The sequence below is a fragment of the Scardinius erythrophthalmus genome (genome assembly GCF_964197995.2).
Source record: "Scardinius erythrophthalmus genome assembly, chromosome: 20".
NCBI lineage: Eukaryota > Metazoa > Chordata > Actinopteri > Cypriniformes > Leuciscidae > Scardinius > Scardinius erythrophthalmus.
The window spans coordinates 31,342,136-31,370,071 of NC_138240.1; the positions used below are offsets into that span (position 1 = coordinate 31,342,136).

General features: G+C 38.4%; 2 protein-coding genes across 15 annotated transcripts in view; both read left to right on the plus strand.

Annotated features, from left to right (window-relative positions):
* Positions 1-797: 797 nt before the first annotated feature.
* Positions 798-16,924, plus strand: rer1 (retention in endoplasmic reticulum sorting receptor 1). 5 transcript variants are annotated; one of them, XM_081349055.1, is made up of 8 exons: positions 798-1,450; positions 4,247-4,332; positions 9,781-9,885; positions 10,109-10,208; positions 10,328-10,406; positions 15,138-15,273; positions 15,393-15,521; positions 16,449-16,924. In XM_081349055.1, the coding sequence occupies exons 2-7, from the start codon at positions 4,252-4,254 to the stop codon at positions 15,480-15,482; spliced, it is 591 nt and encodes a 196-aa protein (XP_081205181.1). In that variant the 5' UTR covers positions 798-1,450; positions 4,247-4,251; the 3' UTR covers positions 15,483-15,521; positions 16,449-16,924. The 5 variants fall into 5 exon arrangements, with proteins under 5 accessions (XP_081205181.1, XP_081205182.1, XP_081205184.1 ...); XM_081349058.1 differs by having other exon boundaries at positions 1,325-1,450; positions 15,393-15,447; XM_081349057.1 differs by having other exon boundaries at positions 1,394-1,450; positions 4,251-4,332.
* A 2,103-nt stretch (positions 16,925-19,027) lies between these two features.
* aak1a (AP2 associated kinase 1a) overlaps positions 19,028-27,936 on the plus strand; it is a 66,517-nt gene continuing 57,608 nt past the window's right edge. For 6 of the 10 annotated variants that reach the window (XM_081349964.1, XM_081349963.1, XM_081349969.1 and 3 more), the window contains exon 1: positions 19,057-19,887. In XM_081349964.1, the coding sequence (XP_081206090.1) occupies positions 19,734-19,887 (154 nt within the window). In that variant the 5' untranslated portion in view covers positions 19,057-19,733. Of the gene's footprint in view, positions 19,888-27,936 lie in introns of all 10 variants that reach the window. The other 4 variants (XM_081349962.1, XM_081349960.1, XM_081349966.1 and 1 more) reach the window with 2 other exon arrangements.

A 27,936-nucleotide genomic window follows, 5' to 3' on the forward strand; every position in this document is an offset into this window, starting at 1 on the left:
TTGATATTTCTGACATATCTTTAATTAGAATATTGGCAACTAAATATGTGTATATATTCATATGCCTGTGGGCTTTCAAGACATAGAATAATTTACATACCTTTCAGATTCATCTCTTTTACTGCTTGGTCTGTCATCGCTTATTCAAGTGTTTAAATAATTGCCAAAACAAAATTTAATTGATTTAGTGTTATATTAATGATACTTTAACACACACAGTGCGATCAATTAAATTAATTGCATCTAACATAAAAGGTTGTAAATGTATAATACTTGTATACACACACACACATATAAGTACTCTCAAATCGATTAATATACATATATATGGTATGTGTGCGTGTATATATATATAAATATATACTGTATATATATACACATATATATATGAAGACTTCAGATGCAAAAGCCTTTAAGTGCCATCTGAAATTTTCTTCTAGAATGATAATTTTTATCAAGCTTGTAAGTTATTTCACTTTAATGGCAATGAAAATTACCAATTAATTGTCATTAAAGTGAAATTACTGAACCTAAATATACAAGTTTGATAAAAATGCTAATTTTTTAAAGAAAATTTCAGATGGCACTTAGAGGCTTTTGCATCTGAAGTCTTCATATATATATATATATATATATATATATATATATATATATATATATATACACACACACATATATACATGCATACATTCACATAACTACACACACACATATTATACATTTACAGACTTTTATGTTAGATACCATTAATTTGACAGCACTATATTGAGTTTGAGTGAGTGAGTGAGTGAGTGAGTGAGTGAGTGAGTGAGTGAGTGTGTGTGTGTGTGTGTGTGTGTGTGTGTGTGTGTGTGTGTGTGTGTGTGTGTGTGTGTGTGTGTGTGTGTGTGTGTGTGTGTGTGTGTGTGTGTGTGTGTGTGTGTGTGTGTGTGTGTGTGTGTTTTAAAGTGTTTTTAAAAGTGGAGAAGCTTCTTGCCCATTGGTCACAATTTTAAAAAGTAAAAGTAGATTGTTCTTAAGGGGGAATCTTCACCCATCTGACCCTACTTGGATTTTTGAACCCTTTCATATGAAGTTGTGTTGATGGGCATATAGATACTTATAAAATCTTCTTCTTCTCTTTTTCTAAAATAAATAAATAAATCCCATACCGATTTAAAAAAAAATAGTATCAGTATTGTAATCGGTATCGTTACAACTGTAACAAAAAGTATCGGTATCATATCGAAGAAAAAAAAAAGTTAGGAATTACTGGCGCTGAGTTTTGGATCTGCTGAACAGGGATCGATGTTATCTGCGCTCGGCTGATGTTGAATAGGGAGCGATGTTGTCTGCGCTCGGCTACTGCGGTCTGACGCGGTTGCGTCTACAGAAGAACTGACGTGTTCACAGCAGAGAAGCAGCGCGACGCGCGGATCGGCAGCCGAGAGTGACACAGCGGCACAACCGGGTAAGAGAAACAGATTTCCTGTCATCTCACTCCTGTTATAAACCTCTCACAGGCAATCCGACTCCTCGAATATGTTAACTGTCCGCCTGATTTTATTTTCCTCAAGTGGCATGACGATTGTAAATTTTGATTTTCTAAAAGATGCCGTAAAAGGCAGTGCTAGCAAAGTTTACCACTCGCCTGCGTTCGGATTTCCCCGGAAGTGAGTTGTCCACTTTTCTGCGTGTCTGCTGGTCTTTGTAGTTCGTTCTCGATGCCTCACAGAGCAAGTGTCAATTACAAATTCGAAAATGAAAACTACAACCCTTGCGTTTCCGTCGTGTTGTATATAGAACGGGAAGTGTAGTTTATAAGCAGTCGTTTGTGTTTTGCGTCAAACGCAGAATATCTATTTTAGAAACTACATTAACCAGCATGCTTTACGCCTTAAAGGAATCAGCTACGGCTAACAAACCGATGCTAAATAGCAAATTAGCTTAGAATGTCTGACCACTAGCCTTCTAGTTAGGTGGTTACATTAACAGCGAGTTTATGAAATAAACATTGAGGTAAGTATCTGTCGCACTGGTTCGCTTATGACAACAGACTGAGAACAAATCCGTACCGGAACTTTAGCTAGCGTTCATTTGCATGCCCTGTCCTGTTTGGTTCAGATGTCAGGAAATAGACTAGACGTATCTGGATCAAGAATCGCAGGTTCTGCTCTGGGATCACTATAGTTTATTTAGCAAATAAATACACATGTTAGTATTGACTACAATGATGCATTAGATTCCACTGTAGTCGACAGCAGTGACTGAAAGATGAGGGAAATGAGCTGCTTCTACCTTTAGCAGAGACTCCAAACCATTTATTTAATGCGCCGTTATACTGAAGGTGATCTTGATTTAACGTTAGGTTGATAATTTTCCTCGAAGAACCTCTTGTTCATTGACGTGGTGGTTTTTTGGACTTTGCCTCAGATTACATCTGTAGGTTATCATCATCTCGCGGAGGCTCGAAAAGGAAATCAATTCCTTTAAACGCACTCGTGAGTGAATCGTATTTTATCATCGACTGAAACGGGGGAAATGCACTGATCTGCAAGGTAGATAATGTAGTCAACCGTAATTTAGATTTTAAAACCTACGAACTTTAACGTAATACAGCACCACCCTTATCCCCGCCTGCGAAATGTCATTCAGTCAGTACAGAGCAAGTCAGGTGATCTAGAGAAAGAAATCAAGGAATTCCTGGATTCCTATTGGGATTTCTGGAACCCGGGTATCTTTATAAGAAACGTCCCCTGTTCAGAATACAGTATTTTAATGAAAATTTTGTAAAATGTAAATAAGCTTTACATATCTTTATTGGAAAGCTTGTTCAATGAACCGTAAAACATTATTGCACATGTACTTGTGGAACAGTCCTTAAATAATTAGTTCACTTCAGAATTATAACTTGCTGATATTTCGCTCACCCCAGCCCACGCCATCCAAGATTTTCATTTGTTTCTTTCTTCAGTCGAAAAGAAATTAAGGTTTTTGAGGAAAACATTTCTGGATTTTTCTCCATATAGTGGACTTCAACGGTTTGAAGGTCCAAATTACAGTTTCAATGCGGCCTCAAAGGCTCTACACATCCCAGCTGAGGAATAAGGGTCTTATCTAGCCAAACTATCAGCTATTTTTATACTGAAGAAAGAAAGACGGATGAAGTGGGGGTGAGTAAATTATTAGGAAATTTTAATTAAAGACAATTAAAGTCACAGTTCCAATACCTTAGGACACTAAAGAGACCTTTTTACTGATTGGGAAAAACAGCAGGAGAAAGATGGCCTGGGTCCCTGATCACCTGTGTGAACATGTCACGGTCCTGCTGCAGAAAGCATGTGGACTGCATATGTGACCAGAGCAATAAACTGCAATATCCGTCATATAAGACGCCTAAGACAGTGTTACAGAGAGACAGGAAGAACAGCTGACTGTATTAGCAGTTTTTTTTTTTTTTTTTTTTTTTTTCACAGATAAAGAAATTGTTAGAAATAATGTGAATAAAAAGGAAGTGAACCCTGTAACCAACAGGGAAATGTGTTCGGTTCATGTCTCATGTCGTTTTTATGTGAATCTGTTTAAAAATTCAGAAGAGATATAGTAAACCATACACAATGCAATAGGGCTGTAAAACATTAGATACGCATAAAATGTCCTAAATGAATGTCGGATTTTCCAGTTTTTTTTGGTAGTGTTTTATATGGTCTCAATAGATTTATAGGAATTGAGTAAAGTATTTATATAAATATGGAAATAAAATATTTTTAATAATAAAAGAAGGGATTGCTTCAAAACACTATTTTAGGATTTGTTTATTAGGGAAAATTGGAAAATAATAATGATAAAAACAAAATGAGAATTTTTTTCACATCCCATTTTATTAGGTTTTAAAAAAAAGTTTTTAAATGAAGGCTCAATTTAGTCATAGTAAATTTGCTGCAACTTATAAATGAGTGCATCGGGTTGTAATTCTCCAGGCTTTGAGTGCAAAAAACTTAATTGTGTTGAGATGTGGCTGTTCAACACCATTATTAGCTATATGAACAGTTATAATGTTAGGATGACATTAGGATGTAAATGTGCAGCTACACTCCTAAATGGTAGAATTATTTGCATGCAGATTTGAATATATGTTTGAGTGAGCTCAATGAGGAGATTTATATTGTGTTATTTCTGGGTTGTTTACTGTCAATATAAAAATAGCAAGCAAAAATAATCCTTTTTTTTGTCACTGTACCCTCATTATGCTACCCCTCATTCACAGACAGAATGCCAGAAGGAGACAGTGCTGGTGAATCCATCCATGGGAAACCATCAGCGATCGGAAACTTCTTTAAACGGCTCGGGCAGGTGAGGCTCTTGTAGATGCCACTGTCTGACTATTTAAGCAATATTAAGATTGTAAGTGTTAGGCGTGGGCAATATGACCAAGATCGTATATCACGATATGAGTAATTGTATTTCATGATAACGATATTGATCACGATTTTTGCATTAAATAGGGTTTTTATATATATATAAAAAAAATGCAAACTATTGAAACTGATCATTCTTTTCACCAATTTCAATATCATGAAAACACCCTAATACTAGCCTAAGTAAAAAGAAAAACTCTCAAACTCTCTCTCTCCTTGAAGGCCCGTTCACACCAAGCACGATAACGATAAAGATAACTATATATGTGTCCACACCAGCGACCGATAGCGGTCTTTTTATTCTAAGCACGCGCGCGCCCGGATGATCCAGATCCATTTTAAATGCGCGAGACCTTTAAATTAGAATGGATTCTGATTGGCTGTCAGTGTTTTATCGTTCGACAGCTGGAAAAAAATCGTTCTGAAAGTGATCCCAACGATATCGTTCCTCATATCTTTATCGTTATAGTTGTGGTGTGAACTCTGTTATTCTTTAATATGGAGAACGATTTTTAGAATTATATCTTTATCGTTATCTTTATAGTTATCATCCTTGGTGTGAACGGGCCTTCAAGCTTAGAGAAGATATGTGAACAGTCAGTGATAAAATAAGAACAAAGAAATTAATTACAAGCATCAGGACCATAAACTAAAATAGAACAAAGACTCAAATTAAATAGACATACCTGAAAAATGTCAAGCTCTAGAATTAAAAATACTACTTAAATTGTATAAAGTAGTCAAATTTTATGTAGTAAAAAAACCCCGCTGCATAGTCTTCTCTGTGATTCAGTCAAGAGAAGTGATTTCTGTTGTTTGATTAGCATTAATTACACAGACGTCAGCAGGTATACATTAAATTACCTTTTACATTAAAATCAAATGCACAGATCCAATTTACTGTTACACATGCGTTTTCTTTCTCAACCATTTACTTTTACTTAAGACATTAATGACTGTGCTTGAGGATACTTTCCTAATTTTGACACGCAAGTATGTGTATTTAACCGTTCAAGCCCACTTACGCAGCAGGCAATCTCCCAAAGTCTGGCTTGTTTGACTAGTGTGATTGCTGGGTGATGTGTTCGCTGCACCATGCCCGGGCCTGCTTGAAGAGGTGGGTTTGGGCACGGGTCGATTAGGCTCGAGTGCGGCTCACATGTATTGTGATCACTAACCGTGCCGGAGCATGGAGCAGTTACTGCTTTTGTGTGCGCTATTGTCATCATTACCAAACTTCTATTACTACTACTTGGATGGTACACTTTTCAACTAATTTGAGTATATTTATATTTATAATGTGTCTGCTTCTCACCTTATTGACGAACAGGAATTGTAGTTTGCGAGTAAAGCTGCAAATTCCTCTATCAACGTTAGCTAGCTACCTCCGTAAAAATTCTTTAAGTTTATAAAGGGATCGTAAAACTAATCCATATGAATGAGTGGTTTAATCCAAATTCTCTCTTTATCACTTTATAAGATGAACTGATTGAATTTAGGCCTTTTATTCAGATATAAACCTTGATCAGCAAACATAAACAGAAGCTCAACCAAACGTGAGAACAAACCTCTTGCAGAAGCTCAAACGTGCTGCGTAACACGAGAATGAACCTCATTGGTTCTTGCTGAAGCTCAAACGTGCTGCGTTACACGAGAATGAACCTCATTGGTTCTTGCTGAAGCTCAAACGTGCTGCGTAACACGAGAATGAACCTCATTGGTTCTTGCTGAAGCTCAAACGTGCTGCGTAACACGAGAATGAACCTCATTGGCTCTTGTGGAAACTCAAACGTGCTGCGTTAGACGAGAATGAACCTCATTGGTTCTTGCTGAAGCTCAAACGTGCTGCGTAACACGAGAATGAACCTCATTGGCTCTTGTGGAAACTCAAACGTGCTGCGTAACACGAGAATGAACCTCATTGGTTCTTGCTGAAGCTCAAACGTGCTGCGTTACACGAGAATGAACCTCATTGGTTCTTGCTGAAGCTCAAACGTGCTGCGTTACACGAGAATGAACCTCATTGGTTCTTGCTGAAGCTCAAACGTGCTGCGTAACACGAGAATGAACCTCATTGGTTCTTGCTGAAGCTCAAACGTGCTGCGTAACACGAGAATGAACCTCATTGGTTCTTGCTGAAGCTCAAACGTGCTGCGTTACACGAGAATGAACCTCATTGGTTCTTGCTAAAGCTCAAACATGATGCGTAACACGAGAATGAACCTCATTGGTTCTTGCTGAAGCTCAAACGTGCTGCGTAACACGAGAATGAACCTCATTGGTTCTTGTGGAAACTCAAACGTGCTGCGTAACACGAGAATGAACCTCATTGGCTCTTGTGGAAACTCAAACGTGCTGCGTAACACGAGAATGAACCTCATTGGTTCTTGCTGAAGCTCAAACGTGCTGCGTAACACGAGAATGAACCTCATTGGCTCTTGTGGAAACTCAAACGTGCTGCGTAACACGAGAATGAACCTCATTGGTTCTTGCTGAAGCTCAAACGTGCTGTGTAACACGAGAATGAACCTCATTGGTTCTTATGGAAACTCAAACTTGCTGCGTAACACGAGAATGAACCTCATTGGTTCTTGTGGAAACTCAAACGTGCTGCGTAACACGAGAATGAACCTCATTGGCTCTTGTGGAAACTCAAACGTGCTGCGTAACACGAGAATGAACCTCATTGGTTCTTGCTGAAGCTCAAACGTGCTGCGTAACACGAGAATGAACCTCATTGGCTCTTGTGGAAACTCAAACGTGCTACGTAACACAAGAATGAACCTCATTGGCTCTTGTGGAAACTCAAACGTGCTGCGTAACACGAGAATGAACCACACTGGTTCTTGCAGAAGGTCAAACGTGCTGCGTAACACGAGAATGAACCTCATTGGTTCTTGCAGAAGCTCAAACGTGCTGCGTAACACGAGAATGAACCTCATTGGTTCTTGTGGAAACTCAAACGTGCTGCGTAACACGAGAATGAACCTCATTGGTTCTTGCTGAAGCTCAAACGTGCTGCGTAACATGAGAATGAACCTCATTGGTTCTTGCAGAAGCTCAAACGTGCTGCGTAACACGAGAATGAACCTCATTGGTTCTTGTGGAAACTCAAACGTGCTGCGTAACACGAGAATGAACCTCATTGGTTCTTGCAGAAGCTCAAACGTGCTGCGTAACACGATAATGAACCTCATTGGCTCTTGTGGAAACTCAAACGTGCTGCGTAACACGAGAATGAACCTCATTGGTTCTTGCAGAAGGTCAAACGTGCTGCGTAACACGAGAATGAACCTCATTGGTTCTTGCGGAAGCTCAAACGTGCTGCGTAACACGAGAATGAACCTCATTGGTTCTTGCTGAAGCTCAAACGTGCTGCGTAACATGAGAATGAACCTCATTGGTTCTTGTAGAAGCTCAAACGTGCTGCATAACACGAGAATGAACCTCATTGGTTCTTGTAGAACCACAAACGTGCTGCGTAACACGAGAATGAACCTCATTGGTTCTTGCTGAAGCTCAAACGTGCTGCGTAACACGAGAATGAACCTCATTGGTTCTTGTAGAACCACAAACGTGCTGCGTAACACGAGAATTAACCTCATTGGTTCTTGCTGAAGCTCAAACGTGCTGCGTAACACGAGAATGAACCTCATTGGTTCTTGTGGAAACTCAAACGTGCTGCGTAACACGAGAATGAACCTCATTGGTTCTTGCTGAAGCTCAAACGTGCTGCGTAACATGAGAATTAACCTCATTGGTTCTTGTAGAAGCTCAAACGTGCTGCGTAACACGAGAATGAACCTCATTGGTTCTTGTAGAACCACAAACGTGCTGCGTAACACGAGAATGAACCTCATTGGTTCTTGCTGAAGCTCAAACGTGCTGCGTAACATGAGAATGAACCTCATTGGTTCTTGTAGAAGCTCAAACGTGCTGCGTAACACGAGAATGAACCTCATTGGTTCTTGCGGAAGCTCAAACGTGCTGCGTAACACGAGAATGAACCTCATTGGTTCTTGCTGAAGCTCAAACGTGCTGCGTAACACGAGAATGAACCTCATTGGTTCTTGCAGAAGCTCAAACGTGCTGCGTAACACGAGAATGAACCTCATTGGTTCTTGCTGAAGCTCAAACGTGCTGCGTAACATGAGAATGAACCTCATTGGTTCTTGTAGAAGCTCAAACGTGCTGCGTAACACGAGAATGAACCTCATTGGTTCTTGTAGAACCACAAACGTGCTGCGTAACACGAGAATGAACCTCATTGGTTCTTGCTGAAGCTCAAACGTGCTGCGTAACACGAGAATGAACCTCATTGGTTCTTGTAGAACCACAAACGTGCTGCGTAACACGAGAATGAACCTCATTGGTTCTTGCTGAAGCTCAAACGTGCTGCGTAACACGAGAATGAACCACATTGGTTCTTGTAGAACCACAAACGTGCTGCGTAACACGAGAATGAACCTCATTGGTTCTTGCTGAAGCTCAAACGTGCTGCGTAACACGAGAATGAACCTCATTGGTTCTTGCTGAAGCTCAAACGTGCTGCGTAACACGAGAATGAACCACATTGGTTCTTGTAGAACCACAAACGTGCTGCGTAACACGAGAATGAACCTCATTGGTTCTTGCAGAAGCTCAAACGTGCTGCGTAACACGAGAATGAACCTCATTGGTTCTTGCTGAAGCTCAAATGTGCTGCGTAACACGAGAATGAACCTCATTGGTTCTTGTGGAAACTCAAACGTGCTGCGTAACACGAGAATGAACCTCATTGGTTCTTGTGGAAACTCAAACGTGCTGCGTAACACGAGAATGAACCTCATTGGTTCTTGCAGAAGCTCAAACGTGCTGCGTAACACGAGAATGAACCTCATTGGTTCTTGTAGAAGCTCAAACGTGCTGCGTAAAATGAGAATGAACCTCATTGGTTCTTGCAGAAGCTCAAACGTGCTGCGTAACACGAGAATGAACCTCATTGGTTCTTGCTGAAGCTCAAACGTGCTGCGTAACACGAGAATGAACCTCATTGGTTCTTGTAGAAGCTCAAACGTGCTGCGTAACACGAGAATGAACCTCATTGGTTCTTGTGGAAACTCAAACGTGCTGCGTAACACGAGAATGAACCTCATTGGTTCTTGTGGAAACTCAAACGTGCTGCGTAACACGGGAATGAACCTCATTGGTTCTTGTGGAAACTCAAACGTGCTGCATAACACGAGAATGAACTGATAAACTATAAGCTAACCATGCAGCGCGTCACATGAGTGTAACTGCAATAGAGAGAATAGTCCAAAATCTCAACCTGTTAATCGTGTCTACTGGTCTATCTTCCACCCCTAGTAAGATTTGTTGAATAATGAGAAATACTTTTTCGCAGATTTATCAGTCATGGTTGGACAAGTCAACACCGTTCTCAGCATTCCGATGGGCAGCCACTCTTCTTCTAACGGCCATATATATGATCAGAGTATATATTCTACAGGTAAAAACACCATCTGTTTAGGAATGTTTGCAAAATACTTTCATTTATGTAATTTATGCTTTGACAAGGGTAGAGTTATTATGCAGTTGTAGATTTATGATAATGTTCTAGTCGTGTAATTGCATCTTGCGGGTCTACAAAGTTCATTTGATTTGAGTAACTGTTGCTTTTTTCATCGCAAAACATTAATCAAATGCACTGAATCATTTGTGTCTTTTATTAGGGCTGGTACATAGTCACATATGCTCTCGGGATCTACCACCTTAACCTCTTCATTGCTTTCCTCTCACCAAAAGTGGATCCCTCATTGCTTGACGATCCAGGTAAGACCGGCACTTGAAATTATCTTCTTATCATCAGTGACATTTGCATCGCTGAGCTGATTTTTTTTATTTTTTATTTATTTATTTTTTATTCCCTAATCGATGTCTCCCTTCACTAGATGAGGGTCCAGCACTACCCACAAAACAGAATGAAGAGTTCCGGCCGTTCATTAGGAGGTTGCCAGAGTTCAAATTCTGGTGAGTTGTCACATTAAGGGGTGATATTTTAAGATCCCATGGAATCGCTTGATGAGTGCAGTTTTCTCCAGAGAATAAGTGGATTGGCTTGATCCAGTGACATATCGAAATAAGTCCCAATTCGCCTAAGTTACACTACGCCATAAAAGTATGTACTCTTTTTGTGAAGAAAAGGTATTTACTTTTGAATATGTAGCAAAAAAGTAGGCAAGCTTTGGGACATACTACTTCGTCATCTTTATCGGACGGATCTGTCGCGTGCATCCTGTCACGTAAACTGCCCTGTCAATCATCTTGTCACAGTTAAAATCCTCTATTAAATGTAGTAGCACGTTCATCTGCCATTGGGTCTTTCATGGAGACTGTCCTCATGTGTTTGCAATTTGAATATAATAAGGCATTTAAAAGTTGGTGCGCTTCACCAACGGACGTCGCTCAAATGCCTCTGGGCGCAATTGGATAGACCTAAAACCAATCAGAGCGATCGCCATTGTGTAAAGCCCGCCCCAACGTTTCTGATTGGTGCCGCGATTTCGACGGATAAGAAATGGGTTTGAATGAGCTCTTTGCCAGACTACTTGCAGAGCAAATCTAAATTTGCCGGAAGTTGTCTGGGTTTTCCCATGCTAAATCATTATTAAAGCTACTTAAGAAATGTAATTATAAATACATCTGCTGTATCACTATATGAGGATATGAACACTTCGAGTGAAGTGAGTCACTATATGAGTCACTTCATGATCATTTCACCATTCCATTTGATAAAACGATCGTTAGATGCACAAATAAACTTACGTGGCCCTAACTGGACCTTTACAAAAATAAAAAATATTGAGACATTTCAGGAGAATTTTTTTTTTTAAGGATTATATTGCAATACCAAAATTTGTCGTCAACTTTTGTTTATTTTTGTTTGCCAAAAATTTAAACTTGTTCAAAATTAATTTTATTGCATTTAGAAATTAAATTAGAATTTAATTAATTTGATTACCAACATTTTTTTTTCCATCTCAATTTAATCATAAAAAACACCAGAGAAATAAAGATAAATTAAAACAGACTACAGCATTTCTGGAACATTTCATAGGAATGAAAAAAGTAACAATAATGTGGTGATCTGTTAGATATTAAAAATGAATGTAAATAACAACTGTATTGTACAATACAATATTGCTACAATAAATGTAATATTTAAATTACAATATTTACTAAAACAATTTTCAAAATTATTATTTTGGAAAAAAAAGTGAACATCTATGAAAACAAAACAGGAGGGAGATGGAGAATAGGAGCTATAAGCATGAGTGCTTTAAAGGTGCAATAAGCGATTTCTGAGAAACAATGTTGATATTTGAAATCAACCCAAACACACACACCCCTCCCTTTATTGCTCCGCCCCCAAAATGCTCGAACACGCAGTGCAAGAGTGGATGTCTCTTTATCATAGCTGATGCGAAGCAAAATAATGCTTTGTGAAAAATAAAGCAAAGATAACAAACTACAAGGAAGGACAAAAAATGAACATACAGTACACAAGAGTATGCAAGCAAGAGTTTGTTGTTAGACACCAGCAACACACAGATCTAGACAAATAGTGACACTCAGAACTGTCCGGTTACTAAAGCTAACATTACAACAACAGCATATCTTGGTTCTGTGAAACAGCAAAACTGTGTTACTCGCATGGAGCAGAAAAAACAAAACCTCAGCATCTTCCTGCTTCGGTCTCTCTAATGCTGGAAAGCTTTTCTAATATTAACACGGCTCCAAAAGCTCTTGCCTGATCATAACCCTTTTTTGTCTGACCTTTTCTCTTTTGTAATGTCTCTCAGCCATCTCTCTTTCTAGTCTTTCTTCAAATGTCCCTCTTGCTCACTCTCTCTCTCTCTCTCTCTCTCTCTCTCTCTCTCTCTCTCTCTCTCTCCCCATCATGAGTGGACCCGCCCCCTTCTGCTGATTGGCTACAAGTGTGTTGTGCTGCTCGGTCCAAGCCACTTTCAACAGAACTTTTAAATATATCAGCACTTACTGCACTTACTGCACTTAAATCTCATGAGCTCGTGTGCATCTGTGCTGGGATAAAAGTCTTGCTTCCAACACTAATCGGCCAAACAGGAGAACTTAAATGCCAAACATCTGCAGATTTATCGTGATTGCTAATACAGTGAGGAAAATAAATATTTGAACACCCTGCTATTTTGCAAGTTCTCCAACTTAGAAATCATGGAGGGGTCTGAAATTGTCATCGTAGGTGCATGTCCACTGTGAGAGACATAATCTAAAAAATCCAGAAATCACAATGTATGATTTTTTAACTATTTATTTGTATGATACAGCTGCAAATAAGTATTTGAACACCTGAGAAAATCAATGTTAATATTTGGTACAGTAGCCTTTGTTTGCAATTACAGAGGTCAAACGTTTCCTGTAGTTTTTCACCAGGTTTGCACACACTGCAGGAGGGATTTTGGCCCACTCCTCCACACAGATCTTCTCTAGATCAGTCAGGTTTCTGGGCTGTCGCTGAGAAACACGGAGTTTGAGCTCCCTCAACAGATTCTCTATTGGGTTTAGGTCTGGAGACTGGCTAGGCCACGCCAGAACCTTGATATGCTTCTTACAGAGCCACTCCTTGGTTATCCTGGCTGTGTGCTTCGGGTCATTGTCATGTTGGAAGACCCAGCCTTGACCCATCTTCAATGCTCTAACTGAGGGAAGGACTCTTTTCAGGTCATTGACCAGCTCCTCCCGTGTAGTTCTGGGCTGATTTCTCACCTTTCTTAGGATCATTGAGACCCCACGAGGTGAGATCTTGCATGGAGCCCCAGTCCGAGGGAGATTGACAGTCATGTTTAGCTTCTTCCATTTTCTTATGTTTGCTCCAACAGTGGACCTTTTTTCACCAAGCTGCTTGGCAATTTCCCCGTAGCCCTTTCCAGCCTTGTGGAGGTGTACAATTTTGTCTCGAGTGTCTTTGGACAGCTCTTTGGTCTTGGCCATGTTAGTAGTTGGATTCTTACTGATTGTATGGGGTGGACAGGTGTCTTTATGCAGCTAACGACCTCAAACAGGTGCATCTTATTTAGGATAATAAATGGAGTGGAGGTGGACATTTTAAAGGCAGACTAACAGGTCTTTGAGGGTCAGAATTCTAGCTGATAGACAGGTGTTCAAATACGTATTTGCAGCTGTATCATACAAATAAATAGTTAAAAAATCATATTTTTTTATTATGTCTCTCACAGTGGACATGCACCTACGATGACAATTTCAGACCCCTCCATGATTTCCAAGTGGGAGAACTTGCAAAATAGCAGGGTGTTCAAATACTTATTTTCCTCACTGTATATCAGTTGTCAACTAGTATCGTTCAATTAGTATGTTACAATAAGCTCACAATAATGTTGTTTTTTTACTTATTTAATTTTAGACCTCTACCCCTGGTTTCACAGACAAGGCTTAAAGGGATACTCTAGGATTTAGCATTAAGCTTTGTATTAGTAGAAAACCTGTAGTATTTTCGAATTACCGTGCTTTCCACCCTCATATCCCCCTGAGACGAGAGATTTATGTATTTTTTGTCTGGAAAAAATCCTCCGATGACGCAAAAATCTTCATTTTGTGTCATCGGAGGATTTTTTGGCCAGAGGCTAAAGACTACAGCCAGTAGGAGGAGCTGTTCCGCATGTGTTCAACCCGCCCATAGAGGGTGGGATCTCACTCACAGAATGTACACATAGTGTCAGCCATCTTTCTTTGGAAGCTAAGCTAGCAGGCTCTTGTTCTATGGAGAAAGCTGAGTAGTAGGGGTTACCATACTCTTTTTCCCGGACATGTCAGAGATCGTCCAAAATGTCCGGGATTCGGCTTTTGCTTTCTGCAGTCGCCATTCATTGTTTAAATGCACACCTTTTGTTTCAATCTAACGGAATTCATTCCGATTGGTGAATCTGAATGTAGTGTTTACATGAATGCTAAAAAAGTGATCGGTTGATATGTGTTTTAACATTGCTAAGAAAATTCCCGCTCCTCCGTGAGAGATACGAGACCGGTGTGTCTCAGTAATCACACCACCGGCCCCGCGCCGTTCTCCCGCGGCCGTCAGCCTCGTCCTGCTCGCCACAGTAAACATGATGAATGGCGACTGTAGAACGCAAAAGCCGAATCCCGGACATTTTGGGCGATCTCGAAATCCTGGGCAGACTTGTCACGGAGACTCACTAGTGGCCTAGCCTTGTTGTTTTAAACTGCGCTCTCTAACCGGTAGACGTGGCTTGGGAGTGGCCTCCTAGGGCGAAGCAAGTGCGTTCTGGGAGTTGTTGTCTTTCATCCACATAAGCCAAAAATACATTTTCTGGCTTTTCTCAGTCTAGAAAGCTCCAAATTCAAAAATAATTTCACATTTCTTCTACATAAATGACCTATTTTAAATACACATTCATATTTCCAGAGGTGAAGTATCCCTTTAAGCTAGTCCCAGACTAAAATGCATGCTTGAGCTGTTTTAACTGAAAAAGCAACCTGACCTGAAATATCTTTAAATCTATCATTACTGGTGTGCAAGATGCACACCAGTAATGTTTTAAGGCATGTTTGATAAAAGCTGCTTAAATGTCCTAATTGAAGTAAGGCCTAATCCTAGCTTAATCTAAGCCCTGTGTGTTAAACCGGGCCTTAGTAAATCATAAATGTGTGATTCAGTTTAAGTTGTTTTTTTGCTTGATGTTTCAGGCATTCAGCGACGAAGGGCATCGTCATCGCTATGATATGCACATTCTTCGACGCCTTTGACGTGCCGGTGTTCTGGCCCATCCTCGTAATGTATTTCATCATGCTGTTCTGCATCACCATGAAGCGGCAGATCAAGGTTCGCCATTTCTTTTTCATATAGCTGAGCTGTTAAAAGCAGCGTTGTCTAAAATTAGAGTTCCAGTGATGTAATGTTGTTGACTTGAGGTTTTGACACTGTTTGTGTTTCCTCTACAGCACATGATCAAGTATAGATACCTGCCCTTCACACATGGGAAGAGGACTTACAGAGGCAAGGAAGAGACAGCGAAAACCTTTGCTAGTTAAAATTCCCCTTCCTGAAATTAAAGTTATTGATGAAGAATGGTGCGTAACGGGGGTTGAGGGTTTTTTTTCTTTTTCTTTTTTCTCTTTTGCTTTTTCTGAGTAAGAAAAAGCCATGCCTGTTGAAACTTTTGATCGACATTGAAACTGTAATTATGCCTTTAAGCGTTTGGGCCTTTGAGAAATGCTGTTGAGAGCTTCTACACTGGCAAATTTTAATATATTTGGACAACTAAGTATGAGATTTGACAGATTTTTTTGCTCAGTGGTCCCCATTCTTCTTCAAACCTAGAGGCTCCTTTCCGGTTTATTTTAAAACCTTTTTTCTCAGTGGAACACAAAAGGAGAAATTTTACAGAATGTCCCTGCTGCTCTTTTACATACTTTTTATTTTATGGAAAATGGCAGCAGGAATATTCTGCCGTGTGTGTTTAACTGATGAAAATAGTCATATTGAATTGGGACTAAGTCATGATGAGAAACGAGTTTTGGTTGAACTATTTCCTGATTATTTACAAACATGGGAATATAATATAATAGTGGGAAGTTTAATATTCGAACCCTGGTACATTTGATGTCTTTCATAAATAATAACATTGGATTCAGTATTCAGACTAACGCAAGAAGCTTCCTTGAAGAGAGAGGAGACATTATTGATCATAGGGACTTAGTGGAGTTTCATCTTGCCACATGTTAATATTTACCTTTTATGAACATTTATAAATCTCTTAATGTGCTGTAGCATTGTATTTAATTTTTGTACATAGTTGTCCACTTTATTCACATCCATTCGTGCTGTTTGTAAGTTATTCTTCAGTAGGTAAACCGTTTCAAACCCCCTCACTTTGTACGTCAGGATTTTTAAAGCAAACGTGCATTCCATTAAAATGTTGATACAAAAATATTGGCTGTATGTTTTTATCGTTTAAGCATTCCCAATTAAAACTGTCTCTCTTTTTTCTTTTACAGAGGAAACATAAAGTTGAGTGCTTTAACTATTACAAATGGATGACGAGGGTTGAAGGTTGTTCTTTGTTTTTGTTTTTTCTTTTCTGTTTTTTTTTTTTTTTTTTTTTTTTTTGAGCTGGGCCATAACTAGTATAGATTTTTTTTTATTTTTATGGGCAAATGGAGAGAACTTCAATAAGCATTTGAGATGAGATACATTTTTCCTATTAGAGTGCAGTTTTTTTGGAGGGGAGATATATATAAAAAAAATGTATAATGTATAATTTTTTTTAATGGTTAGCATGTTTTTTTTTGAAAATGCCATTTTTAATGTATTAAATTAATCTTCATCAAAACAAAATAATAGGTTTGTTAATTCCTGATTAAAGACATTGCATGTTTTAGGTTTTCTTGTGCTGCTGCTGAAAACAAGATGATTTTAATAACCAAGTGTAAATTTTTCACTTCAAATGCTATTAAAAAGCTGTGTCCCTTCACTGCTTATTACTTTTTTTGTTTTTATTGTTTTTTATATATATAAGTTTAGTGAATAAATCAATTGAAGTCTGTTGATAATTCTGGTAACACTTTATTTTATTGTCCTTGTTACTCATTGTTCTTGTTCTTGTTACATGTTACAGTAACAACAGTAAATTATGCATAATTACATGCAACTAAACCAAACCCTAACCTTATGTTAATATTACTCCGCACTTAATTCAATAATTACTGTAACAAGGACACCTTAAAATAAAGGGTAACCCATTTCTGTATTCTCCTTGCAAGAGTGTTTGGTTGAGTCTGAATCGAAGATGAAGTGTAATGTATTAGATGCATTATTCTGTATGTATTATGAAAATTTGATAAACACAATCTTACAACATTTTGCATTTCCATTTACAGTACAGAAGCCCCTAAGAGACACTTGGGTTCACCCCCAAAAATGCATAAATGCCATTGCATTAGATAGCGAAACATCAAACCAGCTGGAATCTATAAGCATATGATGCGAATACTTTACTCAGAACTAGAATTATCTTCTTTTTTTTCTTTTTGAACAGGAAGGAAGTGTGGGGTAAGATGTGCCGGTCATTACTGACATGTGGTGATTGATATATTTAGAAAGGGTCCTTCTAACAAACCCACAGCTGCCTGAGTAGCAAGTGCGAAGTATTTTTGCTAAAAACATTAGCCTGTCAAAGGTTTAATGTGTGTAATTTGACAACGAACAAGATAAATCTAAAACTAAATAAAATCAAATAACAGTCAACTAGACATACCAGTAATCTTGATAATCTTCCTTCCTTGCACTCATTTTCTGAGTTTAATTTTGTGGTAATATACGTAAAAACATTTCTCTGTGGGGGGCAGGAATGCGACAGACATCGTGTCGATCTGACAAGCGCATATGTAATACAAACTTTTATTCCGTTTTGCATTTGCTATATGTTAGAATTCAAATGTGATGTTATGTTATCCCCCTGAGACCCATTTATATATATATTAGACTTTTTTTCCTTTGTAAAGGACATGATATTTTAGCGAATTTGTTTGGTTTCACTTGGTCTTTAAAAATGACTGACATTGATTGAATTATGGAATTTAGCACTCTTATGGAAATATTATAATATTTTGAAATTACCATTAAAAATGTGATTCATTTTCAAATGTTTGTCGTAAATAAACAACCCAGGAAAACGTTATGGAGTTTCTAATCAGAATATGAAAACAGTGCATTGATTTCATACATGTTCACTGTAGAGGACACCAGGACTTACAACATGCTTATCAGGCATTTTGACAAGTGAATAAGGAAAGAAATTATATATCAACATTAGTGCTCTAAAATCAATTAATCGCATAGGCCTATAACATAAAAATGTGTGTTTATATCTTATATGTGCGTGTCTTTGTATACACACCTGACACACACACACACACACACACACACACACACACACACACACACACACACACACAATAAACAGAAACTTTTATTTTAGATGTGATAAATCGATTTTAGCAGCACTTCCTATGAAGTAATTACTCCCATTATTACACTTTTTTTATTGTATGTTGCCTCTGGAACACATTAACATGCTAATTAGATTCAATGTATAGATACTTAGAATGGGACTACCCATTTAAGGCCATTTCACACACATATTGCATAAAGTAAATATATCCAATCAATTCTGTTAGGCTATCATAACATAGTTAAGAACCATTTTTATACAAAGTTTGGTTAAAAATTTGTCTGAAACCTAAAAATTGATTGGTAAATGAAAACAACAACATTGTTTTTGCCTGCACGTGTCTTGTCATGCCATTTTATTTTATTTTAATCTGAGTCCTAGTTTCCTCTACAGAGGCATTATAAATAAATAATTTTTTTTCAAAAAACAAAAATTCTCCATTTGTTTCTTCTGCTCCAAGTTCAAATGTAATGACCACAGACTGTAAAGAAAAAGGTAATGACAAAAAATTAATTCACAAAAAAAAGGTTTTCTGGTTCTCAGGAGGATTTAACGATAATGTTGTGGCGCGTGTGTAAGGATGCCCTCTAGTGGCTCTTATTGGACACGCACGTGCGCGTCCTCGCTGACGTCAGCGCGTTGTGTTAAACAACATCTACCAGAGAGCGTGACTGACTGTAGACGACCGAGTCTATCCTAACGCGCGGTTTATGCTTGCTCTTTACCCGTGTACGGTCGTTTCTTTAATCTAACCTCGCCAGCAGACAATGATTAAACACTATTATTCACTTTGTTTAGAGAAAACCCCTTCGAACCGGCTGTTTCCCTGCGTATACGTTGCACTTCCGGGTTTTCGGGCAAGCGTCAGTTCTGAGGATCAGCTGAGATGATTGAATGAGCAAACGGAGAGGAGAGAGCGACTCCTGAACGCTGTGCTGCCGATAATCGTTGCTGGACACCAAGTGCATAATAAAAGACAGCGTGGCAAGAGGACTCGTGGAATAAAGCTGCTTGTTTATGCAGCTGGCAGGAGTGCGTTGGCACTCATCAGATATGTTATTATAAGCTAGTGTTTTAGGTACATAAGTATGAAGATAATGTGTCAATGGTGACTCATCCTACCGATTCCTTCTAATGCAGTTGAGTTGTTTCGGATCTCCTAACACTTGATGTCCGCTGAGTCTCGAACTAGACTGTTTTATATTAAGAGATTATCGCGCTTTTCTATAATTTGTGCATCTGTCAGTCTTTGTTGGATCTGGGAAACGACACGTACGCGCGAGTCTGGTTGTTTTTCATGATTTAATGAAAGAGTGTTGCCGGTTGGACAATGAAGAAGTTCTTCGATACCCGACGGGAGATGGTGAGCTCGGGGCCCGCGTCAGGAGCCGTCGCGGGGGGCAGCGCGGGGTCCGGCGCGTTCATCGGACGCGTTTACTCGATTGGACGACATCAAGTGACCGTGGAGGAGACTGTAGCAGAGGGTAAGCGACTTTAAGTGACTTTTTGCTTTTCATAAGTACTAATAATGAATTAAATGTGCGTAGGCTACTGGTGATGCTTTTACGGTCCATGTCTATATAAATAAATAACGATGCCTTTTGAATGACTCCGAGCCTCTGTCGTCACTCATGCGTCATCTAAATATTTGCTGACTGCATGTAGTGAGGCGTGCTGTCCCAGCAGAGGAGGTTCAATTTAATATTTAACACCAAAATGAAAATTTGGTAATCATTTACTTACCTTTGTGTTGTTGCAAACCAGTAAGATTTACTTTTTTCCTGGAAGCCAAAAGGAGAAGTTGAGCAGAATGTCGACGCTGCTCTTTTCCAGATAATGAAAGTGGATGGAGACTGGAGATTTCAAGCTCCAAAAGTGACAAAAAGCATCTTATGACTACCACTAAATAACCAAAAATGACTCCTGCATATGTATCACAAGTCTTCTGAAGCCATATGTTTGTTTTCTGTGAGGAATAGTTTGAAATGTATATCATTATTCATTGAAAATATTGCCCCAAGTCAGCATGTATCAACAGCAGGTTTGACTTTATGCCAAACTTTATTGGTTTCATTGATTTATTTAATCTGCCATGTCTGTGTTTTTCTCACACACCCTCAGTAAAACTTCCAGAGCAAATTACCTACTGTTTTTGGCTAACTTGATGGTCTTCTGCTTTAAAAACTCTCATCTCGTCCAAATGCGAATGTCTGTGATTGCGGATGTCGTATGTATTATCCTGATGCTTCTCCTCGTGTGTATTTTGACCTACCGTTTGAGCACCAATCTTCAGCATGCTTTCACTTCAATATGGATGGTATCTGATGAAAAAATAACATAATAGTAATAATAAGAGTCAAATTGTGAAATGCATTGTGACTGCCCAATTTCATATCAGTAGCACTAGCAGGTAAGATACTTATGTTTCTCTGCTCAATTATATGGGTATAATATAAACAGCTGTCTATAAATTAATGTCATTTTATTTAAATAGGGTTTAATAAATTAAAATTATGCCCACATCTAGAAAACACACACTCCCACCTCTGTAATAAACATGGAGATGCTAGTCCCGTTCGAATCGGTGCATGAAATCACAGACATTGGTTCATAAGAATTGTAGTTCAAACTTCGCTTTAACGTTGTTGCACACCTAGATGACTTACTTTTTGCAGTGAAACACAAAATTGATATGTTGAGAAATTCCTTTAAAAATGATGGGTTTTCCAGGGTTTCTGGAACTTATGCAGCCCCAATAATGTGGTAATGGAGCTGCATGGAAAGTTCTGAATTCACTGGATGCATTACATGAGTCATCAGCTTTAAGTCTCTTAAGCAGATTTGAAGAAGTCATTCCCCCTGCTGATGCACTGAGATCTTAGCAGACGAGTCCTGACAGGGTGTCGTATCAGGAACTCACAACTGGTTATGAAATTTCAAGCTACATCTTAGAGTTACAAAGGATGAGCTGTCCTCCAACTCAACATGTGAATGCAGACGATATAATGAAGACTGAGAGAGAGAACCGGCTGACATATGTTCATGTCATGACCTCAGTGCATAGAGAATTGTGAACGCCTTACACAAGCCATTTCTGTTATTGCCTGTAAGCACATTTGGAGTCACTGTGTCTCATGGGAGATCGGAGACATTCTGCCATTTAAAAAAAAAAGTCTACAACCTAGTGAGAATTTTGTATTTGATAATTCAGTATTGGACATTTTGCCACTGAATAACTTGCATTGGAGTCGCATGCATTGTGATGTCCTCCTCAGACCCTTGCACTTTATAATCTTTGTCAACCTGGTATTTTCTCACAAACTTTGAACTGCTGCTTCTGTGTGTCTCAACAAAACAGGGCTTGGCTTTATAATCTGGGGTTGATTTTGTCTTTCATTCCACTGCCATTACAGTCAAGCGTATTTTGTATACATTTGAAAGTCCCCTTGTAGTCAATCATTTTATCCCTTAAAACTCATCTTTGATCACCGAAATTACATATTAAAAAAGAAAATTCTTTGTAAAAAACATTTGTCATGCCTTAAAATAGCTTGAATGTAACTCTACACCCTTGCATCATTTAGTATACGCGGTTCTATGAATATGCAAATTAGCCCCGCCTCCACGCACTCACTCAAGCTCAGAGATCCACTCGTTGACCATCGCACGTTGACCTGATTGGTTACAAGGTAGTTTGTGACGTCAGAAAAGTGGATTGGACTGAGCAACAAAACACACTTGTAGCCAATCAGCAGTAAGGGGCGTATACACTCATGATGGTGGAGGAGAGTGAGCGCAGACATTAGCAGAACGACTATAGCAAGAGAGCGATGGCAGAGAAAATACAAAAGAGGAAAAGGTCAGAGGAATATAGGTTGCAATCAGGCAAGAGGACTCATTAATATCGGAGAGGCTTTCCAGCGCTGGAGAGACCTTAAAGGAACAGTATGTAAGAAATGTATTTCAATTAATCATAAAATGGCCCTGATATGTCACTAGACATTAAAGCAACAACATGGAACTTTTCCTCTGCGGTCGCCCTACAGGTTGGAAGCGGAATTGTCCATTACCGCTGTCGTAAAATGATTTACGGTTACTGTATATGAAGCATGCAGGTTTTTTTTCATATGGGCAATGATAATATTATTAATCTTCCCCCTTTCATAATTTATACATGTTTAGTAGACTAAACATTTTAACTCAAACATTTGCGATTTGCATGTCGATTGCAATGCTCAAATCTGAACGAGAATGATAGCGACAGCATCCTAACCATCTAAAACTACCATGTTAGTGTTTACTAGCTACCAGATTGATAATTCGCTCATCTACTAGCTGATTCATGAAGATAAATAAATGGAGGATCAGATAGTTTCCATAACGTAGCCAGGCAGACAACAGATTAGAAAAACTAAAGATAGTATGCAAGCAATTTACAGTTACTTACTAGTTCAACAGCATGACGGCCAAGTCAGCATCGGTCTGGTAACACTCCTCCTCCATAAGCTAACGCCAGCGAGCAAACGCTCGACCCATATTGATCCTCGTCCTGCCTTTCAGTTTATCACTCTCCCTTTTCCTCTTCCGACTCTACTCCGACAAAACCTTGGACTTCTTACGTTTCGCTGCTGCTTCAGCCATGACGAAAACAGACGCACGAAAACAAACGCGCTGGTTGGCCACATTTGAGGAAGTGGTGGGCAAAGTGACGTATGCCGTAAAGCAGTCGAATTTTGTAGTTCTTTTTGAGGGCTGGTTACTACCCGCACCCCGAAGTTACATAGTGCCAGTAAAAGCGATACAGACCCCGTCAGGCTCTGGCAGACGTCTCATTCAACCTATTGTAAGTCGATGTACTATCACAAGGGTCTTGGAAATATATTATGAAGGTTGAAAAGTTACATGTTGTTACTTTAAGAAATCATGTTCATTTCAAATACTTATATCACTGACAACAGTAGTCTGGCCAGGATATTGTCATTTAAAAGTAAAGTTGCAGCCCTCAATTGATGTTGATGTTGTCATGTTGTGTTTTGGCCTGATGCTCCACCCTCCACCTATCTACTAATCACGAGGTCAGTAGTGTTTCGGCATCCGGGTTGCCAGCTCTGCTCTAGTTACCACAGCTACGTAGCAGCCTACGTTCCTGCTGGATCCTGCAGCCTATCTGGCAACCTCGAGTCAGGGGGGAGGGGGAGGGGATACACCGCTCTACAGTAATTTGAAAGTGATTGCAGTACCAGTTTTGGCCACAATCTTACATACGGCTCCTTTAAGGAGCGGGAAGGCCTGAAAACGGACGTCAATGTTGCTTATTTCTTCTCGATACTTGAGTACCATTGGTTTTGCTGAGTTTGACAGAACTAATACCGGTATATGCTATCTTTTGCTTGAAGTTACTTGTCATCTCCGCTTGTTTGTTCATTTGCATTATTTTTATTATGAACCTGGAACGTCTAAACCTCCACCGACCGTTTCAAGCATCGGCTCCCAAAGTGTGTCTGAAAAGTGAGATAACACTCCTAATATATGGATTTTTATTTTGTTCCCTTTTTAGTTGTCGCTAATCCCTTAATCTTGTCACATTTGTATTATATTAGTTATTTGGACTATCGTGTTATGTAGGGAGACGTTCATGAAAACGATGTTTGTTTTTTTGGGATTGAAGGGATGACTTGTCATCGAAGGAGAGGAGGAGTAGAGGAGCTAAATGACAATTAGACATTCGACCTGAATTAGTATAGTAACACAAATTGCTTTCACTTATTGATGACATCATTAATTGTCATTGTGTTGGTGATTTCAAATATCAACAGTGTTTACCAGAAATTGCTCACTGCACCTTTAAAGGGATAGTTCACCCAAAAATGTAATTTCTGTGATAATTTAGGGCTGTTCACATCAAGAACGATAACTATGAAGATAACTTCAACGATAGCTATATTAGCGTTGACACCAGCGATATTGTTCTTCTGTTTATTCTGAGCACATGCTGTCTGCTGCTTTAGCTCTTCAATCAGGATGGATTCTGATTGGATGTCAGAATTTTTATCGTTCATCAGCTAGAAACGTAAAGGTTTGAAAGTAATTTTAAAAGATATAGTTTCTCTGTACTGTTATCATTATGTATATTTGTGGTGTGGACTCTGCTGTTCTTTTATATTTAGAATGATTCTTAGAACTATATTCATGGTTATCGTCCTTACCCATAAGGACACATAAGACATTCGTAAGCAGATCATATGAAAACGTACAAATTTGATCATGCTAATTAGCCACCAATTCGCCAAAAACATAAAATAGTTGCGAATTGAATTTGTGTTGTAAAAATATCTTGTGTTCCAAAGATAGACGCAAGTCTATGGTTAGAAACAAGAGGGTGAGTAATTGATGACAGAATTGTTATTTTTGAGTCTCTCAAAATGGAAAATTTTAGAATTTTTATGTCTTGACTAGACAAGGATAGTTCAGTGAAATAAGAATAAAATAAAATGTCATGTGGTGCGACTTTTCAAAAACTTGATTTTTGGTTAAAAAAGTATTAAAGGTGTAAGGATAATAATACTTTAAAATTGGTGACGCCACTTTTCTTAGTCATTAAATTAAAACTTTTTTGAAAACCATATAAAGCCAATGGTAATGCAAGGGATATTTCTTGGAACTCGACAAGTATTTAAGCCTAGATTAAAAAAAAAAAAGTACTCCCTTTTATGATGGACAAATGTAGTTTCTAAATAGCATTTAATAGAGGAAAAGCAGAAAATGCACTATATTTCAGTCACTTGCATTTGTTACAAGGGAGTTTAGGAATCCCAACACAACAGCTGTACTGTGAATGGCTTCAGCTGGCTCTTCTGAAGAACGGCATCCAACCTTGTGCTCATGGCAGTCGGCCACCATAGTATTGTGGCCAGTTATGCTGTCTAAAACATTTTGCCAAGGAAAAACTGTCAAGGTCTAGAGGCTTTGACCTTGAAGCACAGTTCACTACATTTGACTTCTGCCTAGTCATCCGAATGAGTTCATAAGGCCTTCAAGCGATATATCTCAATGTTGTTAAACCATTACATCACTGCTTCAGTCAGGCTGTCACCTTTCACTCTCTAAAAGACTAACAGGACCATTTGGAGGTTCTTACAATCATGCATAAACTCACTGTAGGGACAAGAACACTAAGTACAAATACAGACACAAATGTTTGGGCAAACCATTTGCAGGTGTGTGGTTCTGCTGCACATTCTTCTCATTCAGGATGCCAGCTATAAACAGATCAACAGTCAAACTAACTTTAACTTGCTCAGCAAGATTCTCAAGATATGCCCAGCTTTGGGATAAATCATAATAAATTACCCATCCCGGTCTTATGAGAAAACTTAACTATTTTAATGAAGTGGTATGAATTCATACAAGAGATTTGTACAATTTTTTTTGATTTTTTGAAAAAACACATGAAACTAAACTATAAGTGGAGGTAAGCTTAAAGTATGAAAATGCATGAATGAATATACACATTTATATGATTTTGCCGCCAAAGTGTAAAAATTGTTGTGAATTGCTATGAGAGCATGTTAAATATTAAAAAATACAACCCAACCTCATGTTGCTAATGTAACTTAGGGTATGTTTGCACGACAATGTTATGCTTAAAACAGAGAAGTTTTTCCTTCGAGTTTTCCGCGTACAGACGACACCATTATCAAAATGATCCCCATTCACATGGATTCGTGAAAATGACTAACGCTGTTTTCTGAACAGGATGAAAACAGGATGAACAGGATGACGTCAATACACGTGCTTGACGTCATCGTCTTCAGAGATCTGCGTTTTAGTTTTTTTACAGGGTGACCGTTTTTAAAAACCTGTTTTCAAAATTTTGTGTTTTCAGGCACCCGTTTTCGTGTAAATGAACGGACAAAACGCATAAAAAGTTTAACTTTTTAGTTGAAAACGGTGTCGTGTAAACAGCCCCTAGTTTACAAGGTGGTGATTTCTTAAGAATTCGTACAGTGTGAATCATAAATATGAAGAAAAGTAAGCATGAAGGTCCTCCCCTAAACACGAATGCCAGTGCGGCATAAGCACATCGTATGAAAACGAATGAATGAAATCATACTGATTATCTACCAACTCACCAAAAACGTAAAATAGTTACGAATTGTCATGAGATTGTGTTGTGTGTTCCGAAGATAAACAAAAGTTTTATGGGTTTGGAACGACATGATGACAGAATTTTATTTTTGGGTGAATCTCAAAATATCAGATCGTTTGAACTTTTTATGATTTGACTTGGCATTAGTTCAGTAAAATGATTTGATTTGATTTGACTTGGCATTAGTTCAGTAAAATGAAAAATTAGTAAAATGTCATGTGGTGCAACTTCTCAAAAACTTGAATGAATAATATAATATTTGTTGATAAAAGTAATCTATATTTAAATACTTTTTTGATAATAATGATTAAGATCAATCAGGTTGACAATATTTTATTACTTTTAAGTTGGTTACTCCACATGACATCATAAACTTATTTTGGAAATCATATACAGTTAATGTGTCAAACCATCAGTGGGGCATAAACAGATAATACGGAAACGTATTAAGTGTAAAAATAGTTTCGAATTGAGAGCATGTTGATTAATCCATTGGTAAGTTAAGTGTAAACACTGTGACTCTGTGGTCTAAACATTGGATAGTTGACCCAAAATAAAAAATTTGTCATCATACACCCTTGCAGTCAAAACTTGCATGAACTAAAAAAAAAAACAAAAAAAAAAACCCTTGAATCAGTTAAATATAGTATTTAGGAGATAATTGTCCAGTCAACAGATTTGACTGCAGGCTCATTTTAAAGTCATTACCCACAAAGCTGTAAACTCTGCAATGATGCTTGACTTCAACAGCTTCATTATGGTAAGCTCAGCGGTTAAGTGTTTATGAACTATAAAAGTGTATTGAAGCAAATTGGATTAACACACTGAAGGCACTGAAATGAAGACCTAGCGCATTTAATTACATAACACTGAGAGGCTGTGTGTATGACTGAGCGAATGCTTCGTGTGTTACATGATCTTTACTGCAGGCAGATCTGAATTTAAACAGGATGACTGAATGTCAACAGCTGTGAGTGTCACCCATGACACATGGGCTAGTTCGGAGACAGTTGCTACAGGAATTTGCATTTTTGTGACCTTAGGAATGTTTGTGGCTTAAATGTAAATAGGTTATTCGTGTGTGCCACACTACCAAAGAGGGCATACACATGCGCAGGGCATGTTCTGATCGTTATACAATCTGCTGTCTTTGAAAGAATGCAGTATGCAGTTGTTATTCTGTGCACAATATGCAAATGACATTGCACAATGTGAACGATCTTCTGTTTATATTGAGGTGATCAACTGAGAAGAATAAACCAAAATCCATTTCATCTGCAATTTCTTTTCATGATTTTATCCTTCTGCCACAAGTTACAAAATAACAAATAATTAGGCAAATAGATATATTTATTTCCAAAATAACTAAACAGTGCTTACTTAA

Excerpts from the sequence above, each read along its gene's own strand:
- rer1 (XM_081349055.1), top strand. The coding sequence starts at position 4,252 with ATGCCAGAAGGAGACAGTGCTGGTGAATCCATCCATGGGAAACCATCA. Across the intron at positions 4,333-9,780 it reads TCTTTAAACGGCTCGGGCAG|ATTTATCAGTCATGGTTGGA; the intron begins GTGAGGCTCTTG and ends ACTTTTTCGCAG. Across the intron at positions 9,886-10,108 it reads TCAGAGTATATATTCTACAG|GGCTGGTACATAGTCACATA; the intron begins GTAAAAACACCA and ends GTCTTTTATTAG.